Source organism: Centruroides sculpturatus, unplaced genomic scaffold (genome assembly GCF_000671375.1).
Source record: "Centruroides sculpturatus isolate CEXI.00-Female unplaced genomic scaffold, Cexi_2.0 scaffold134, whole genome shotgun sequence".
NCBI lineage: Eukaryota > Metazoa > Arthropoda > Arachnida > Scorpiones > Buthidae > Centruroides > Centruroides sculpturatus.
This window is the reverse complement of record NW_019384368.1, coordinates 776,489-798,482: the sequence shown is the minus strand read 5'-3', so window position 1 is coordinate 798,482 and position 21,994 is coordinate 776,489. Positions and strand designations below refer to the sequence as shown.

General features: G+C 30.6%; 1 protein-coding gene across 1 annotated transcript in view; it reads right to left on the bottom strand.

Moving 5' to 3' along the window:
• LOC111613368 overlaps positions 1 to 789 on the bottom strand; it is a 15,389-nt gene extending 14,600 nt beyond the window's left edge. Inside the window, exon 1 of the mRNA XM_023354717.1 lies at positions 3 to 789. Coding sequence (XP_023210485.1) covers positions 3 to 532 — 530 coding nt within the window. The 5' untranslated portion in view covers positions 533 to 789. The remainder of the gene's footprint in view (positions 1 to 2) is intronic.
• Positions 790 to 21,994: the final 21,205 nt, after the last annotated feature.

Genomic DNA, 21,994 nt, shown 5'->3' with positions numbered 1-21,994 from the left:
GCCTCCACACGCGTGTTCGGTGGTCATCAGCACTGAGACTGAATCGGGATTCATCGCTGAAGACCACACGCCTCCAGTCAGTCACACTCCAACTTGCCCGAGATCGGCAAAAATCCAATCGACACTGCCTATGATGTGGGGTCAGTGGTAAGCGTCTTAATGGACGTCGGCTCCTTATACCAGCATCGGCCAGTCGTCTCCTAATGGTTTCCCTTGATGCCACCGTATGCCTGGAAGGTGGTAAATGGCGTTGAATTGATGATAGCGACATTGTTGGTGTGGACGTTGCCGCTCTTCTGATTGCGCGATCCTCGCGCTCATTTGTATTTCTGGGACGTCCTGACCCTCTGCGATGGTAGACTCTCCCTTCCGTCATCCACTGTTGCCAACACCGAGCAACTACCATATCGCTCCGACAGAGGTGGCGGCCGATATGCCTGTTCGACCAACCGGCTTCTCTGAGGCCTACTATACGGCCCCTTTCAAACTCCGTCAACTGCTCGTACTGCCGCCTGTTACGTCTCAGAGGCATCTCTATTCACAATACCATCCATCCAAGTCGACAGATTCGTTTAAATAGCCCTACGGCGCAAGCACTCGTCCTTTTAAACTCTCCCAGCTGCGCATCTCATATGCTCGTACCGCCGTTAGCCTTGTCTCATTGGCGTCGAAATTTTAATCATTTGCATATCTCTTACCAGACTACATTCGTACTGACTTTTGTGATTGTGGCTCGATTTCTTCTGGGTGCATACATTTTTTTGTGACAGAGTGTATAAACAAAATCATATTTTAATTGAAAAAATATTACATAAAACTAAAATATAAATTTTCGTCTATAATTTCGTATCTTCTATTATCAGGACTTATTATACTGGCTTTACAGATAATGTTACAAATTTTTTATTTTACTTAATGTACCAGGTATATTAAGTAAAATAAAAGATGTTTTTCTGTAAAACTTTGTAACATTATCTGTAAAGCCAGTATAATAAGTCCTGATAATAGAAGATACGAAATTATAGACGAAAATTTATATTTTAGTAACAAAAAGGACATTGAGGCATTTTAATTACATAAAACTATTTGTAATATTTAGTACGTTTACTCATAATGATAAAATGACTTTCTCATTATAATTATGAAAGTTTTTGTTATGATTCACAGATTCGAAGCCATTAAACGTATAAGTACTGAAATACAGTATCCAAAAAAGTTCAAACATGTGCGAAAATTGATATGTTGAGACAAATTAAAAAAAAAAAAAATGTCATTGATAAAAGATTGTTTGGCAATGTCTAAACATTAAAAACCAAATCAAAAATCCTCCTCCTCAATAAAGTATTTGTAAAAAGTGAAATATTAGATGAACTTAAAAGAAAAATATTTTCAAACCATATTATATATGAAGCAAAACTTATATTTAATTGCAAAAAACCAGCTTCGAATTTTAAAAATGTTATAATTTTTATAAAAATCATGGAGGGAGTTACAACTTTAAAACTGGAAAAGGAAAAACATCAATTGTAGACTTAAAATAACAAAATACTAGACGAGTTTCTTTAAATTCAATTATCATTATATAAAAAGTAAAAGAAATACAGTATTAAATAAAAAAAATTTATACATATTACTTAACATTAACACACTTTAAAATTTATAACCTTTTGAAGAGTAAATTACTTTAAAAAGATGATAAAGCCAACATTTTGCTACTCTGATAAATTTCATTAATATAGGTATTATAGTAAATCATTAATATTATTATTAATAAATACTGAGTAAGACAGCTATATAATTTTAGTTTTGTCCCAAAATACAATTTCAATAATTAATTTGGGAAAGATTTATTTAAAAATAAATTTTTATATTTGCTTATAATAGTGAATAAAGTAGCTGTGAGAGCATTAAAACTTAAAAAAAAATTAGTTGTGCTATATTTGTGAAATTTATTCCTCGCAATGCTCCTTAACAAATTGTAAAAACCTGTCTGTCTGCTGCTATTTTATATGTTGAACAAACATCCCAGACAATCAATACTTATCTAATGGTATAAAAATATTAATTTGATATTGATTTGACAAATTTATCTTAAATACCCAATTCACGATATGATAATAATTCAATATAAAATGATAAATTCAGATAAGCTTATCTAGTGTAATAATAAACTTAAATAAACAATTTAACAGAAAATAGCAAAAGCATAAGTAACAAATGATAAATATAATTCTATATTTATTTTTAATGTAATTTTATCTCAGATATAAAAATATAATTGCCATGTTTGAATTTAGATTTGAATTTCACAAAAATAAATTTATTTTTCACATTTAGATATATTATTAATTAATTAATTTAATTAATTTATAAAATTTAGCTATTATATATATGAAAAAACTCAAACCTCAGATATTCTATTTGCAATGTATTTTATAAATATTAATATCAATAATGCATTTAGTCATTAGTAACATTAAAATTATAATTATAAAATAGTTAACAACATAAGACAACCAAATTACAGAGGATTAACATCATTCAACCTAGCTAACTCTATAGCTATTAACTTTATTATTATTATTTCAATTTTTTGCTAATAAGATGCATTGAACTAATATTGATATCAGATTCAAAATATTTCAAACAGCATGTTATATACTGTTATCAAGTTATACTCTCATAACGACATTCATCCCAGTATTATCATTCATATTTATTGTAATCATCTCACTAGTTTAACAAATATAACTGATCACTTCTAATTTTCAACAAAATTAGAAGTGATTAAAAACTTAACAAATTATTGCTAAACATTATAACATCATCTCAGTTTAACTGCTCTTAAACCAATTCAATAACATAATAAACATAAAAAAAACACATTTTATCAATTAAAGTATATGAATATTAATAAAATATATAATTTAATGTATGCTAATAGTATATAGAAGAAATGTTTATAAACAATATATGCACTGTACAAGTAATGAATGATTCATTTACATGAATTCATTCCAAACTACACAGCAGACTGTGAAAAAGAAAATGAGTCAGGATACTGAAAAATATCAGCTGAATCTATCGTTGGTGACTTAGAATTCCACAAAAAATCTTGGCAAATGAGAACAAACTTTGAAATGACTACCTATTTTAAAAATTCTACTTTTATGCTACGAGGAAAAGTTCAATAGCAGCTCCAATTACTGTGAAAAATCAATGAATTTTGATATCATACAGAACAACTATAGATCACATTTTTCAAATTAAATTCACAAAAAGAATATGATATTATATGTCAATGATATAAAAAAATTGTCACTATTAATTCATTTCTTATCACCAAAACATTATGTAACAATTTAATAATATTGAATTAAAGTAAACATATGAAAATTATTTTTAATTAATGGGTCACTTTAATTAAATATTTAATTTGAATTAAAATAATCCTTTAATTCAAAATAATTTTAAAGGGGTTAAGCATGTTTTGGCATAAGGTAAACATGGAAAGATACTGCTATTATGATTTGATACTATCAAAGAAGTTCTGCGAGGATCCATTTTTTGGATATAGACATTGAGTTTAAGACAGAATTATTACACAAGTTTACATAAAATCTTCTTACAGCCCACTATATATTCCATATTATCTTTTTTATTTTGTTGAAAAACAAGAATTACTTTTTTGAATGTAGTGTGAAAAACTCAAATTTAGTTCTAGAACATTGTCTCACAACTGCAATTGAGAATGGAGAAATATTTGAATAGAATTAGGAGATTTGTCAAAATTCTTCTAAAGCAGGGTTCTTAATCTTTTTGTTCCATGCAACCTTTTTGACTACTAATGTAAATTTCCTATATAATTTGGTTTAAAAGTAGACAGACTGCTTTGTTGTAACAGTATTAATAAATACCAATTAAATAATTTAGAAATGTTTTGAAGAAAAGATCAATATGGAACAGGACTCAAACTCATTTTCCACATACGATACAGATTTCCACATACATAATTAGTAGTACTGTACATCTGTATTGTACTACTAACTACACTACCTAGACCTCATCCAATCTCTGCTTCCAACTTATGTTAATTAAAGATGTATACACATACATATTATCTTGCTGACTGGGATATATTATGCTGCTATTTGACAAAGATTAGTTGCCAAAATTAGTCCAATAAATCTGGTAATTAGATATTTGTATTATTATAAATTTTGCATGTTTTCTCGTGTATAACAGATATATGTGAAAAAAATTCAATAATTATAATTGAATAACAATGTTGATAATTTTGATTTCCAAGTGTAAAGGTTACTTGTTACCAGGTACTGATCCAATATATATAATAGACTCACAAAAACCTTTAAGTGACCAGTAAAATATTTAATTGAAAAACAACAAATGTTTTCAACCATATTTTTCGACCTTCTTCAGGTTAAAAGTTCTGAGATTCAAAAAGCCATTGTGCTTAAAGATTTAAAAGTATTAGAACGTTTTGGAACATATCCAATTTTGTGTATAAAATTCATTATGTGCATGCATATCAAGCATTACATAAACAAAAATATATTTAAAAAATATTATTTTACACCCACATGAAACGGTGGAAAACACCTTAAATAGAGTTGTGGGGTCTTCTCCTTCATAAACAAACTTCCAAGCTGTAGAAATATTAATCGCATCCTTATAGTTGATGCAGTTATTGCATAACCCCGCTTTATATATTTCCAGAGTTTCTAGCTTTCGTATGTGTTTGATTTCCAAGACTTAAATTTCTATCATCTGTTTACTATGCTAATGCGTCACTTACAACATAAACTACTACACATTAATGGTTTAGCACAAAAATAACATTGTACAGCTGTATTATATTGTGTATCTAGAGATCTAGAAAAGGTTCAATCCATTAGCATACACACTCCTTATTTGAGAACAGTCACATTTCATAATATTGAATTCTGCAGCAACTTGCTTATCTCTTACTGACAAACATGCCTTTCTTTCAGTTGTAGTCTATCTCTTGGAGCTGATACATAATGTTTCGGTTTTAAATTGCATGTTTCAACGAGTGCCCAACTTTCTGAAATTTTGAGTGATCAGGATATTTTGAAAATATCTCTGCTAATCTTTACAGGTAAGAATTTTTCCTTCAAAATTCATTATGTTTTATTCAGAAATATAATTTTTTCTTGTGATCTCAATTTGAATATAAAATTCATAGTTTCTCCATTCAAATCTCACTCACTCAGGAATGCCCACAGTCCTCATTTGAGGACAGTGGACATTCCTGTTTACTAATCTTTTATTTTTATCCCTATAGAATGAAGCAACTAGTGTTCAAAACTATGGGCATACGTGAATATATCTCTTTTATAAAGAAATCTAATCAGATATTGTGCCTGATTTAGATGATTTGAATGATGACTGCACTGGAGTTGCTAACATAAAAGACATTCAGGGATTTATCAAACTAACATAATTTGTAAAAAAATGAGTTCAGCCAAAAATAAGCACATTTCTGTTCCACAACCATAGTTGTTTGCAGATTATAACAGGTGCATAGGTGCATAGATCAGCATGATTGGCTTCTATAAAAACATAGCTATCCATAAAAAAAAAAATATGGTATTGTTGCCTCTTTACAAAAGCAGTAGACCTTGCTGTAGTAAATGCTTATGTCCTTCATAAAATGATGGAAGAAAAACCAATGTCTATAAGAGTTTTTAGAAGAAATATAGCTAGCAGCTATTTGAAGCCTGGTACAGATGAAAGACTACTAAGAGAATGTTCATTGTAAGACTTCCATCAAAATTAGTTGTGCCAAGTGTAATGGGATGAAGAATTTTCTGATGAAATGAGACAAACAAAGATGTCAAAATGAGGAATGTAAACAAATACCCCAAATCTTCTATGTAAAGTATAATGTCATTCTTTGTGTTCAATGATTCAGTGTTTCATACTTGTCTAATTTTTTTCTTCAGACAAAAAAATTTTACTTTTTTTAAAATATTGTGCAATCTTCATAATGATTCAACATTACAGTTTTTAGATAATTTTCTTATTTTTATCATCCTCTCCTTGTCTTCATTACTTCCCATTCAAGGTTTATTGATCTGGCCAGTCTTCAAATGAGGACTGCTTATTCTTGCTTTATGAATAAAAATTTTGAAAATGTATTGATGTTTCTAGCTTTGAATTATGTTTACCAGTAAGGAAATAAAATATTTCCCCAAAAATTAATAAAAATTAATTGAAATTGGTTCTTTAAATACATAATTGGTTACAAAGAAAACATATAAAACCATGCTTCCTGAATATGCGTGTTATTTTTAGTGAGATGGTGCCCAGGTACGGTATTTATATTACCTATAACCCCTCAACCGTCTCTACGAAGAACATTGTGCAATGATAGAGATATTCTCATGTTGAATGAAAAATCAGAGAGTTTATAAAATTCTATTAAAACATACAATATCAGGAGAGAAAATTATCTATATTGGAGCTACCACCAGAATGATACGGTCCCGCATCCTCAAACATCAAGAGGACATTAGAAATAACAGACCAGCTACAGAATTAGCGAAAAAGGTTCTAGACCAAGATTATCTTCCACTTTGGAACCATGTTAAATTACTTAAGCATTCCAATGATTGTAGGCAAACATTCATATGGGAAAACCTTTACATATCCGCTGCTTTGCCGTGTAATGCGCCGACATTGGAAATACCACAGCTATGGATAACTTTAAACAATCCAAGTTATAATTTTCTGTTCTAATTTTATTCCACTACCATGCACAGCACCATCAATCAATATTTATATGCTTTGGGGAGTTCAAGTTATTACAGCATGTTTCTTTAAAAATATTTATTTATTCAATTTCATTAATTTGTTCTATATTCCAACCACGTGCATTACGTAATTTGAAAAGTCCGTTAAAAGCTGTCAATTCAAAAACAAAGTTATTCAATTTTGCCTGAAGACAACGGTTGTAAACTGTTGAAAGTACTAGCGAGCACATCTGAAATTTAACAAATTGCTGTCAATAATGCCGCAACACGGAAGTGTCATATTTTTAATTTCTAAACGCTGGCGTGAAGTGAACTATATTTTAAATCAAACATTATAATTGATGAGAACAACCTTCCAAGCTTTAGAAGCTTTACCATGTCATAAGAAATAAATATGCTGAAATGCTCCATCTTTAGGTTAAATCATTGTCCTGAAGATGATCTGTTAGAGATAAAAAAACATTCAACATTTAAACTACGCTCACTATTTTGTGGTAAATAGATGGTCAGGTTTTGCATACTTCCTGCTAAAACAAATCATCTTTAGTATCTGCTGCAATATCTGAATCAAATAATCCTAGTTTTACAAATTTATCAAGTGAATTTATAAAAAATTTGAAAGTTATGCTAGTAAAAGTAGAAAATGATTTTGTTTCCAACATCCATTTGTAATTGTTTCTAATGTTTGTAATGTGTTATTTTCTACTGCAGTTGTAAACTTTAGTGATTTTTATGATAAAAAGTTTTAGTAAATTTTAAGAGCTTACTTACTAACTGTTCATTACAAAAGGTTCATTACAACATTGTTTTTCTGTTTTTATACAGTACTATTTTGATATAAAATGTAGGTACAGTATTATTACATATTTTCATTTTACAATATTATATAAAAAACATAATAAAAATATAATCTCCCATTTTTTACAATGTTATAACAAAAAACACAATTAAAACACCATAAGATTAACACACAAACTGCATCCTACATATAATTTTCAGCACAATACATTCCTTTTTTGAATAATAAATTCTGTCAAAGTATCCTTTTTTATAACTGTCCCCTCCCGTAAGCATACACATTGCAACCATATGTCAGGCAACTATCTAATATCATTCTATTATTCCTTTTCCCTTCTCTAATTTTTTTTAATTCAGTCTACCAACACAGACTACCTACATTTCACTACTCCAATACCCTCAACAACTCAACTAACACAGCTGTGTTAGTGAGTTGTTGAGGGTGTTTGGAGTACATTAATGTGAAAAGTAAATAAATATATAAAAAACATAGTATAGTATTTCTTAGAAAACTAGTAAGGTAACTTACTTGATTGATGTTTACAATATTTTTAATTAAAATGAAGAGTACATTTAAAACTGTGTTACTGATTTATAAAATCTAAAAGGAAAGGTTATAATACTATATTATGAAATAGTTACAAAAAGTTTCCAAATTAACATAAATTATATAAATGAACAAAATAATACAGTCGACCCCCCCTATAACACAGGTTCATATAGTTCAAATTCCTGTATGATGGCGAAAAAATTGCAACTGTATTCATACAAACATGCCAAAAAAACTCGTATAATTCAGTAAAACGTCATCACGCGACTCGTGTCACGACAGGATTGGTCGAATCTAGACCAATAGCGGATATTGTACAAACCGTTGAGTTTAAACGAGCAGCGGACCTACTAAAAACCATTTATTATTTAACGTCCAAAAAAATTATATTTATATTAATGATGTCTCCAAAGTTCAGTGAATTNTCTCTTTTCTTTTGTGACATAACTATAGAAATTGTTTGTGTTTTTTTGCACAAAAGACAACCAAATTTAAATTTATTTTAGTAATTTCATTAATTTTTGTTTTATAAATTTACCTGTTTTTTAAAATTTTAATTATAAGCAAGTTAACATTGATTGAACTATTAGGCTAGCTCAGGGTCGGCCAATAGATTTTGCTCCTGGGCTGAATTTGAAAGAAAACTTTTTTCATGGGCTGAACCAGAGGCTGCCCTAGGAAGATTTTGAGGTGGTGGGAGAACTCATTGTGGTGTCACCCCGTAGAGACTAAATTGTACATAGAGATTACAGATACATTTTTCGTATTATTATGCTTCATCAACGTTCTACACTGTACTTAACAGATTTGTAATGGAGGGTTAACTCTACACGGATGAGTTGTTCATCTTTTTTTTTTAGGCGTTAGAACTTTTCACTGATCTATTCTGACTTGAGTAGCTAATACTGAAAGATTAATTGCAGGCCACATAAATCCATTACGTGGGCCACATCTGGCCTGCAGGCCGTATATTGGCCATGCCTGGGCTAGCTAGTTTCAAATCAAGGCCAGCAGTCAGCAAAACAGTTTAAAATACACTCTGTCACAAAAAAATGTATGCACCCAGAAGAAATCGAGCCACAATCACGAAAGTCGGTACGAATGTAGACTAGTAAGACATATGAAAATGATTAAAAATTCAGAACAAAAGATCGTTTTATTAAGAAGTTATGGCATGAAAAACATTACAAACTAGTAAGTAGTAAAGCCACCTCTGGCAGCTATACAAGCCGAAACACGGCGCGGCATCGAATCAATTAGGTCACCTATGACCCCTTGCGGAAGATCATGCCATAATCTTTGCAACTGGGCAGTTAATTCCCTTGTATTACGAGACGGCTGCATTTGCCTTCCCAACATGTCCCAGACATGCTCTATTGGCGAGAGGTCTGGTGATCTGGCAGGCCATGGAAGTACATCATATCCTTGAAGACATTGTTGGGAGAGTCTCGCAGTATGTGGACGAGCGTTGTCCTGCTGATAAATGGCACCTGGGCGACTTGATAGAAAAGAGGCAGTACAACTGGCGTTAAAATGCTGTCCACATAACTGCGAGCCGTCATAAATTTAATTTTCTAGAAGCTTTTTATTTATAGCTAGGTGATCGTGTGTCATAACAAATTGCTCCCCACACTGTCACACCTTGTGTAATCGCTGTATGCCGCTCGACAACAAATGCCGGATCAGACCGCTGGCCAGCCCGCCTCCACACGCGTGTTCGGTGGTCATCAGCACTGAGACTGAATCGGGATTCATCGCTGAAGACCACACGCCTCCAGTCGGTCACACTCCAACTTGCCCGAGATCGGCAAAAATCNAGTGAGTAAACAAGAGTTGCGTGGCGCTCAAACAAAAAACAAATCGACAAGATTTGAAAATCACATAACTCCGGGTTTGCGTAAGTTGAAGTATTACTGTATATAATTTTCATGTTACCTCTTACTAATGGTCTGTAATGAAAAGTAACAGATAAATATACAAAACAATATAATTAAGTGATAGAAAAATTACAGTATCTACATATTTTCCCCCTAGAAAATCTGCATTAACAACTCTAAAATACAGTAGAGCGTCATTTATCCGAATCAATTGGGGACTGGGTTGTTCGGTAAATTGATATTTCGGATAACCGATTATGTATGAAAAAATATATTAACCTATCCCATGTTGAAATTTTTCTCCGTTGCGTGTCGCTTCGCGTTAAATTTTCGTCGATGTTAAGCCTAATGAAGACTATTGTATTGTTAAAAATTTTTTTATTTTGTACAAACAAAATAAATATATTCAAAAATATAAAAACAATAAAAAATTATACTTCAGAAGTTAATTTAGTATCAAAAACGTAAAATACTTGAGTAGCCCAAGACATAGCCAAAGATTGCAGCGCCACAGCACTGGAAAAAATTTAAATTTGCCGACTGGAATTCTTTCAGCTAAACGACGTTCTACTGTATTACCGTACAGTGGAACCTCTATATTTGTAATATTCGATATTTGTCACATTTTGATGACTTTTTTCCTCCATATTCATCAGTATTTTCTGTATTCATCATCATTCCCAATACTGACAGTGGCGCTACAATCACACGCCTATGCCGACTGCCACAATATCTACAAAGCACTGCAACAACACACTGAAGAAAAACAGAAAAAAGGAAAGCTGTTAGAACAACAATAGAGATAAAAAACATTATTGCAAAGTCTGAAAATGGACAAAGTAGAGAGGTTGTAGCCAAAGTTTTCATGTCTAAAACAATAACATCGAACTTTGAGCGCTGCCATCTTGTAAGCTAGAAGTTTGATAATGGTGTTTGAAACATCATTGGAATAATGCTCGGCATTCCAAATGCCATTATCAAACTTCTAGGCTTACAAGATGGCAGTGCTCAACATCCGACGTTCACGTTTTAGAGATGAAAACTTTGGCCACAACCTCTCTAGTGTTTCCAACTTAGCCAAAGAATTTAATATGCTGAGATTATAATTGGAATTACCTAATGTTTTAATTGATAGTATGTCTTCTAAACAATAACAACATTACTCTTCTTCCTCTTCTACCACTATACTGTATTTATTTAGTACGATAAAGTTTTACAAACAACAAAATTTTTATTCTTTTAACTTTTTTTAGGATGGGAACAGATTTGTTGAATATCAATTATTTATTATGAAAAAAATTGTTTCTATATTTGTCATTTTCCATATTTGTTAGATCCTTAGGAACAGATTAATGATGAATATAGAAGTTCAACTGTATTTTGTTTGGCAATGATATCTTTTTAAAAAATATGGTACTGAATATAGATTGTATATTTACTTATCAATTACTACAAAATTTTGTGTAACAAAACATTATATCATCACTCAAGCTTAATTTCAAAATAAAATTACCTAACAAGCAAAAGTTTATACAGGATTAAGCTTAACATTAAAAAATAGTCATCAACCACATCTTATGAAAAGCATCCAGAAAGAAAATGGAGCAAATTTAAATTATTAATGTTCNATTGTACAAACCGTTGAGTTTAAACGAGCAGCGGACCTACTAAAAACCATTTATTATTTAACGTCCAAAAAAATTATATTTATATTAATGATGTCTCCAAAGTTCAGTGAATTTTTCACAAAAAAAAATAATTTATCAGGAAGCACACAAGCGCAATTCAATGACAAGCTCCATGACGAAAACAAGCTTAAGCAATGGCGTCGTCAAATGGTGCACACTCGGTAAGTAATCCTACAATTTTTTGTTTATAGCATAGTTTATACGGATTATTCCCAAAAAATTATACGTATTTTGGAAATGTTGAGTCGAATTAGTCTAGAATCGATTAATTTTATGGAAAAAAACCTTTCAAACAGCCGTAGTCCTTAAACTGCATATGTGTAGGGCTGTGATTAGCTCATGTATTTAAGGACTCTTAGAACATCAATTTCATAAAGAACAGAACGTATCTACCATGTTATGGGGGTTCAACTGTAAATAAAAATTAAAACTTTGTATACTATTAAAACTAGAATTTAAAAAACTGATAAAAATGGAGGATAAAATTTAGTAAGAAAACGAATAAACAAATACACTAAAAAACACAATGACCACCTTACATAATGGAAAGGGATGGTGTGAGTGTTATATATGTGTGCTATGGGCTGACCTCTTGTGATTATGTGGTCCAGATTTTGTCAAGTTTAAATCCCTGTTTTTATTAATCCAAACAAAAACATCTGAGATGTAAAAAAAATTTATGAAAATTTAGACAATAGTCAAAATTTCTCTTAGTAGTTTTTATTTGGTAAAGATAAGCTTGGTGCTTGGTAGCAGTACTCACAAGATTTTTGCCTGTATTATTGTTTTCTACATTTTGCCTCCAAGCATTAAGCTTATCTTTACCAAAGAAAAACTGCTAAGAAAAATTTTGACTGTTGTCTAAATTGTCATATATTTTTACCTGGTGAAATTTTTTAAATCTCAGATGTTTCAAGACATAAGATTAGTAGGTGCTTGCTGAGTATTGGCCAAATGCTTTCAATATTCATTTCAGTCAGCACCGGCAGAATGTGTTGCCGACCAGTGTACAACCAAATTGATGCTTTCGATATTATATCAATTTTTCTAAACAGTATAAGTATTAATTTGCACAAATTTGAGCTTTTGTAATTCTGAGCAACATTTTGAATAAAATTCATTTGTTTCCATGCAATTTTATCCTAATAAGCATAAAATTAAGCTGTAGAACTGAACTAGCTCTATGGAAAATCCTCGTAAACTTTGATCTAGCAATCTGGAAGTTTTGCAAGCACCTCAGTGATAACAAGAAAAGGCTTAAATTTAAAATTTGAGTTTCTAGACCCAGTAGTTTTTCTCTGCGAGCAACTGCAGTGCCAGATGAAGAAAAAGGAGAAGAAAATACAGCACTTTTTTTGACGATTTTTTCACTTTTCAATTGCTTATAGTTAAGCAACTGCTTTATAGAAAATCTTGAAATTTTGCACCTACCTAAGAAAGCAATCTTCTTTCAAATAGGATACTTCAAATTACTGTAGGTGTTTGGGGAGTGGAGAAACTGACTCTTGAAAATCAGTAACTCTGATTCCTGTATATGTAGTCAGTCAGTGACGACTTTACTTGACGGGGCATCACTATTGTGACTCCTAATTCTATTTTTAATGGAAATTTTTAAAATTTCTAGATGTTTTAATATTTTTCTTTTTATTGTATTTTTTTCCTTTTTTTGAGGATTTTTATACTGTCTTTTGTTAATTTCACATTTTTTAGAATTACAATGTAGGGCAACTTCTGAATTATTATAACCGTACTTTATTGCTCTAATATGTTCTTTAAAATGTACAGTACTTACCTTAAGTTCTACTTGTCTCTCCTACTTAAAAAGAAGTTGGTGTGCAACTGCATTTTTTAAATCTATACATTACACTATTATCTAATAATATATTGGTATTTTGGGGGATGTTTAATTGAATAGATCAGGAATAAGTTAGAATTTTCCCCATAAATAATGGAAAACATTTTTTGACATCAAAATATTTTTAGGAATGCATTACACTCAAATAACAGAGTAGGGTCATATACATATAAAAATATACACTTATATCTCTAATGAAATGATGTATCAATACTAAGTATTTATCTGAGATTATTTCATCTACTTATTTGATAAAAATCACATAACACTATCTGTTTTCTGAGGAGGTTATATTTATAGAAAAGCAAAAGATTCCAATAAATCTGTCATTATGCTACTCAGAGGTGCAGAATATATATGACTGCACAAATGAGGTTTGGGAGAAATTAAAGCTATCCTGGAAAAATTTATAGTACAAAAACTATTATTACTGCAATAGTTTAAAAATGGAATAGCACCTCAATTATACCTGTAGACATTAACTGAAGAAATTAGCTAAAATGCTCTACCTACATGGTTATGTGATTGCAGTAGAATAAGTCAGTTCATCTCCCTTCCAAACCATGATTTTGATTTTGACAAATGCTGAAACAAAGGTTAAAAAGAACTGAAAAAGAAAATTTTCATTTTAAAACTCTTTTCAACACTATTTAATGTATAAAATTTCATGCTGGTTTGAATTAAAATGGAATATTCACTCATTCTCTACATGGAAATTTTCAAATTAAGTGTTTAAAAACTTTTCTGAATTGTCTTGAATTAAATAGCTAAATAAAAGTTTTATAATCATCTTATAAATATTATATTACTTTCCTTTATTTTTCAAATTTTTTTCATAAATTTATTATAAAATAAAGTATGAGCATTGAAATATATTCTAAATCATCATAAAAAATATGGTAGTGTTTTATAAAGTAATAATAAAGTCAGTCAACAGCTCTAAAAAAATTACTTTTTGCAAAAAGTTGAAACCTTTCTTAAATAATTTTTCAGGAAAAATGTATACAATGCCATCAGAGTAAAGAAATCTTGTCAAAAATTCTGTTAATTAGCACCCATGCTAAAAATAGTCATTCATAGCATCAAATTTCTTCATTTTTTTCTGTTAATCAATCAATGCATTACATGAAGTTTATGACTGTATATGCTATCCTATGATGATTACGCTTACTTATGCAATTTTTTTTTTAATTTAAAAAATTTTACACTATTGATCTAGTGTTATGCAGCAAATTACACAGAAGGCCTATTAAATTATTTGTATGATTTAATTTGAATTTTCCAAACTATGTAGTAGTAATTATTAATTGATTTGTGTGCTAGGTGTGCAATAATTTTCAGGGACATTTGAGTCCTGAAAATATTCTGCACCTATGATGTTGCTCAACTAAAGGCATTTTTCCATCTTAGATAATCACCAAATGCAAGAATTGAATTGGGCTCCCATTTTTATGCCAATAGCGTTTCAGAAAAATAGAACACAATCTTGTCAATTTTTCTTTTCAATTCTTTTAAGTTTATATATAATAAGTACAGATTTGTTAAAACAGGTTTAATTGTAGATAATTTGAATTGATTTTTGCATTTGTTCATGTCTTTTTATAATTGCACATTTGAAAAATCTGCATCTGAATTGTTTCAGCAATGGTTTATTTTCATTCTATTGATTGTCATAAATCTTTGTCAGATGGTATAAAGCAATGTGATGGGTGCAACAATTTTAGTTTTTGGTTTCTTTTATATACCATCCCAGTAAATATGCAAATTAGCAGTCCATAAAAAAAATGCATTAAAATGCAATAATTGTGATGTTTTTGCTTATTTGTATTTATATTTTAAAAGAACCAAACATTAAATTATTTAATAATAGCAGTAATAACTCAGATGAAAAAACTAACAATAAAACTATTTGTTGCAAAAAAAAAATTTTGATAAAAATTGAAAAACTTAATATTTTATTTTAAATCTTGCGGTTAGGCAATATAATGCCTAGTGCCAAGATCTGCATCTTTACGAAATATGAGAAAACATGTTTAAAACAATGATAAACAAAGAAATGTACATATACATTGGTAGTTCATGTTCAAACATTTATTTGCTCTGGAAGATTTTTCCATCTTTAATACTCTTAGAATATTTTATATATTGTTATCATATTTGACCTTTATACTTTTATTTTATCATATAAAATTAAAACCAATATCAGAAAAGTAAATAAAAAATTCTTGATATAAAAAAACTATTATTCTTTCAAGAGATTGAAAGGATATCAGAAGATGAATGGAGTGGTGCATTGTCAAACAGTAACAGTACTTCATCCTGTTTCCTTTGTGTCATGATGTCTTTCAATGCTCAATATAAAGTCTAACAGACAATTCAAAAAATAAATAAAATCAGAGATTATCCATAATTTTTTTTGTGCCTTATAAATGGTAAGATATGTAGCAAAGATTTTTAAACAATAAAATTTTTTAAATTTTCCAATCACCAGTAATGACAATGCATGATTACAACTGGCATTTGTGCAAACCATGCACGATTTACTTTTTGCTAACTTTAAAGCCATCTTCTAGTTTATCTCTGTGTTATCTACATTTCAGATTGCAGACTTCAGGATATTTCTTGCTTTCTATGAGCTTCTTGAACATTTCCTTGAATTCACAGGCAGCCATGTTGTCACAGGACGATGACTCTTGTTCAATGTGAAGTTCTTTGATGCAATGTCAGAACTTAGTCTGAGCCAATCAGGATCTGCTCCCAAGTGATCATACAGATTTAGTGCCATTTCACAAAGCCCAATTGCTCCTTTCTTGAAGAAATTGAAAAAAATGTCAGTGAAGTCATGTCATCATTTTCATCACTTTTCTTAGACCCATCATCAGGAGTCAAGTCCTGCAGCAAATTCCAAAATGACTTGTCAATTAGCTTTTTTGTCCAATATTGCGTCTTTCCTCCATCATACTTCTGGCTAAAGAAATGCCATTTTCTCCTTTCTCTAAACAATTTAATTAATTTATTTATTTTACATTGAATTTTGGAAATGCCACAAGGCAGTTGATTTCTACCCCAAACTCTTAAAAAGCCCAGAAATTAAAAATTACAAAAAGACAATGAAAAAACATGATACATAAAAAATATATATAGCAGAGAAATATAAATAAAAAAAACATACAGATAATATACATTCATGTATATCAATATCCCAAAGCCCGATATATTGATACTAAGCCAAACAATCTCCATAATTAATCCAACTATTATTATTCTATAATTAATAATTACAGTCGACCTCCCTATAACACTGTTGATAATTCCGTTTTATATGAATTCCATGTTGTACGAGTCACTTAGATTTTACAAATACATGAGCCATTCACAGCCCGGCACACGTATTTGTAAAATCTAAGTGACTCNGACCCATTCAGATATAAAATGGCGGCCTTTAAAGCACTGGTTAAGAGGGCCCACACCCATTCTTCAACTCAGGAGGCATTAGTTCAAGAATTGAACTATATACTTAACATCGCCGGTCAGCAGGGATTCTATAACATGGTCCATAAGTTAGCCCGACAGTACAGCGTCGGCCTACCACCGCCAATAGTATGGAACAAGACCTACCTATCACAATAGTCACATACAACCCCTTCCTCGTATCCTTATACCAAAAAATCGCTAAAAAACAAGGATTACGACTGTCGTTCAGAAGATGTCCGTCTATGTTTAAGCTTTTACGCAATGAAAAAGATAAACCTAAGGAGGATAAGCTGCCAGGGGTATACGCTGTTCCCCTCGTGGACCACAGATTTGAGAGACAACTTATCTACATTGGTGCTACTAAGCGTTCGATTGGTGTCCGATGGGCGGAACACAGAAGTGACATCATCCACAACAGGGCTACTACTTCGTTATCCACGTATGCTTCGGACCCGGAAATTTCGGCAGACTTTGATAACGCTAAACTCCTCATTACCACTAAATTTACGGATCACATCAAATGGTTGGAACAAATGGAGATTCTGCTCGTCCATCTTATGTTACTTACGGATTTCAATGTTAAACCAGTGATATTACGATTTCATATGTCCCATCTATAAGGGGATGTAGAAAAAAAATGTGTACAATTCTTTTACAATGTTAAAAAATTAACTGTTACTTTGGCAGCATCATTTACAACTAAATTTAATGAATAAGAGAGATGCACGAGGTACAGAAAAGGCTCTAGAATTTATTTTCCTTAAATTTACGATTTATGTATCCATTTGTCATAAAAATTTGTCTTTCCACTTTTTCCCAAGACCACAAATATTCAAGTACAAAGTAACCAGTTTCAACTTATTTCTACTTAAGAAGTAGTAATTGGGGAATTTGGGACATAAATGCTGAAAGAGTCGGAATTTTACTTAAACAAAAGCTTAACTGAACCAATCTCTAGCTGAGTACAGTGGGGACTGATTTCTTCGTAATATTAGATGTAATAAAGACAGAAATTTTTTTAGTTCAATGAGAGTGACCAAAAAGTTGTAAATTTTGGAAATTTCCTTGGACACCTGGTCCTAAAACGAATTAGTTAGAAAACAAATGACTATTAAGTTTAACATATTTAGATTTTTACAGCTATGGTGAGAAACGTATAAAATCTACAGCAGCCCTGTCGCGTCCTATGAGATATACTAGTGATCTGACAAAAGAGGTATTTGACATTAACCGGTATCGACACCTTCGGTATTTGATATGCATGCATGCATGCACACCTACGAAGATTGTCTCTGATTCAATCCATGAGCCACTGGTAGGGAGTAATTTTAACTAAGTGGATTGTTTTAATATTTAAAAAGTAAAGAATATTTTGTGTGTCATTTTTATGTACATTTCTTCACAAAACTATATTTAATTATAATTTTCTTTAAAAGTATATTCATATACAGTAGAACCTCGATTATCCGGACTAATTGGGGATGAAGGTAGTCCGGATAAGGAAAAATCCGGATAATCGAAACAAATACTTTGATNGCTATTCAATAAAAATAAGATATATGTGACAATGACAAACAAAAATGAGGAACGAACACACACACACACACACACACAGTGTTACAGGTGTTTCTTTAGGATTCTTAGATTTAGTCAAAATTGTGGAAGTATTGTTAAAATATTTAAAAAAAGAGAATTCAATGAAAATATTTATTTCTTTTGAAGAAATCTGGAAGAGTTCTAGCCTTACTCTAGTGATATTTGGGTTATTGGTTTGCAGTAGGTTATTAAACTTATTTAATTAAATTAAAAGTAGGTAAAGTTTATCAAGTTCTCTCAATATTTTAGCAAGTAAAGGATCAAATGGGAAGGCAATATTCCACAATTGATGATCTCTAGTTTTGATTGCTATATAAGCACATTAATGCTTCTTTTTAGATAATGATGTCATATGGTCACTTCCAAAAAATGACTGCCACAATATCTACAAACAGCACACAAGCAGTATACAACACCCTAGAGTAAATTTTTTCAAGATATGCTTTCCTGCTCCTCTGACCTCTGCTGCCATCACAGTGTTCTCATAAATCATTCTGCAAAAAAAAAAAAAAAAAACGCTATCTGACTAGTGTGGTCTGCCCTTTTACATTCTTGCTTTCTTTGTGTGTTGTATGCCTCTTAATTTTTCTACAAACTTCTAAGGGCAAGACTTCTTTGTTTAGCTACCCTTTGTTTATAGTTGTTGTGACATAGGAGTGCCCATCTACCATTTCCATTGCTAGGATACCCATCACAAACTTCTTTTGTGTGGGAAAAGACTGTCCAGTTCAGATAATTTAAGTTCTACTAATTTGAGTTAATTGGATTTATACTTATATTCACAAACAATTCTTAATGATGAATATTAACTGTACTTATTAAGACCATTGGTTTTCATAAAATGTATTCCAATATACCAATTTTATTGTGCAAATTAGTTAATATAACAGTTACAATTTTAACAAAAGAATCCATAAATCTTAGGATAGCAGCAATAAAAAACAAAACAGGTAACTAAACTAACTGTAATATACAGTAATACCCCAAACTTACACGATAGGTGAGACCGAGCGATAACTGCATAAGTCGGGATATAATTTCACAATTTCTGTAAAATCCAAGTCGGATGTATGTAAGCTAATAAATGTTCTCGTTAATCTTATCTCATCTGTTAATTCGTTCACGGTTACAAGAAATCACCACATAGAGTCTCTCAAGTCTCCGTAGATATAACAAATACAGAAATAAATAACACAAAATAAATTGTAGCTATGTGTTGATTCCGTGCAACATGTCCGAACATGTAAGCTGAACAATAGTGTGGGGAGAGTGAGTAAACAAGAGTTGCGTGGCGCTCAAACAAAAAACAAATCGACAAGATTTGAAAATCACATAACTCCGGGTTTGCGTAAGTTGAAGTATTACTGTATATAATTTTCATGTTACCTCTTACTAATGGTCTGTAATGAAAAGTAACAGATAAATATACAAAACAATATAATTAAGTGATAGAAAAATTACAGTATCTACATATTTTCCCCCTAGAAAATCTGCATTAACAACTCTAAAATACAGTAGAGCGTCATTTATCCGAATCAATTGGGGACTGGGTTGTTCGGTAAATTGATATTTCGGATAACCGATTATGTATGAAAAAATATATTAACCTATCCCATGTTGAAATTTTTCTCCGTTGCGTGTCGCTTCGCGTTAAATTTTCGTCGATGTTAAGCCTAATGAAGACTATTGTATTGTTAAAAATTTTTTTATTTTGTACAAACAAAATAAATATATTCAAAAATATAAAAACAATAAAAAATTATACTTCAGAAGTTAATTTAGTATCAAAAACGTAAAATACTTGAGTAGCCCAAGACATAGCCAAAGATTGCAGCGCCACAGCACTGGAAAAAATTTAAATTTGCCGACTGGAATTCTTTCAGCTAAACGACGTTCTACTGTATTACCGTACAGTGGAACCTCTATATTTGTAATATTCGATATTTGTCACATTTTGATGACTTTTTTCCTCCATATTCATCAGTATTTTCTGTATTCATCATCATTCCCAATACTGACAGTGGCGCTACAATCACACGCCTATGCCGACTGCCACAATATCTACAAAGCACTGCAACAACACACTGAAGAAAAACAGAAAAAAGGAAAGCTGTTAGAACAACAATAGAGATAAAAAACATTATTGCAAAGTCTGAAAATGGACAAAGTAGAGAGGTTGTAGCCAAAGTTTTCATGTCTAAAACAATAACATCGAACTTTGAGCGCTGCCATCTTGTAAGCTAGAAGTTTGATAATGGTGTTTGAAACATCATTGGAATAATGCTCGGCATTCCAAATGCCATTATCAAACTTCTAGGCTTACAAGATGGCAGTGCTCAACATCCGACGTTCACGTTTTAGAGATGAAAACTTTGGCCACAACCTCTCTAGTGTTTCCAACTTAGCCAAAGAATTTAATATGCTGAGATTATAATTGGAATTACCTAATGTTTTAATTGATAGTATGTCTTCTAAACAATAACAACATTACTCTTCTTCCTCTTCTACCACTATACTGTATTTATTTAGTACGATAAAGTTTTACAAACAACAAAATTTTTATTCTTTTAACTTTTTTTAGGATGGGAACAGATTTGTTGAATATCAATTATTTATTATGAAAAAAATTGTTTCTATATTTGTCATTTTCCATATTTGTTAGATCCTTAGGAACAGATTAATGATGAATATAGAAGTTCAACTGTATTTTGTTTGGCAATGATATCTTTTTAAAAAATATGGTACTGAATATAGATTGTATATTTACTTATCAATTACTACAAAATTTTGTGTAACAAAACATTATATCATCACTCAAGCTTAATTTCAAAATAAAATTACCTAACAAGCAAAAGTTTATACAGGATTAAGCTTAACATTAAAAAATAGTCATCAACCACATCTTATGAAAAGCATCCAGAAAGAAAATGGAGCAAATTTAAATTATTAATTTTCTAATAGATTTAAATTAATTATTTTATGTTTTATAATGATTCATTTATTAAATATAAATTAAAATTCTAATAATGCATATAATAAAAGTAGAAATAATGATTTCAATGAAACTAATACTTAATTCAGATGTAGAATATATATCATCACTGTTGATCATTTAGATTTTAGATTAATCAATTATGAAAAGGTTGAGTTATTCTAAAACAGTCTATCCTGTAAAACAGATATAAATACAAATTATTATTATTATTATTTAAATCATATATTATAATGCTTTTGATAATTACATATCTAATTTTAAAGTCCTAAAAAATATTGTAATGCCTGTTGTAATAGTTTGTGTTAAACAAAATATTTAAAATTATTTAATGATAAAAATCATTGAATGATCTGATAAAATAAAA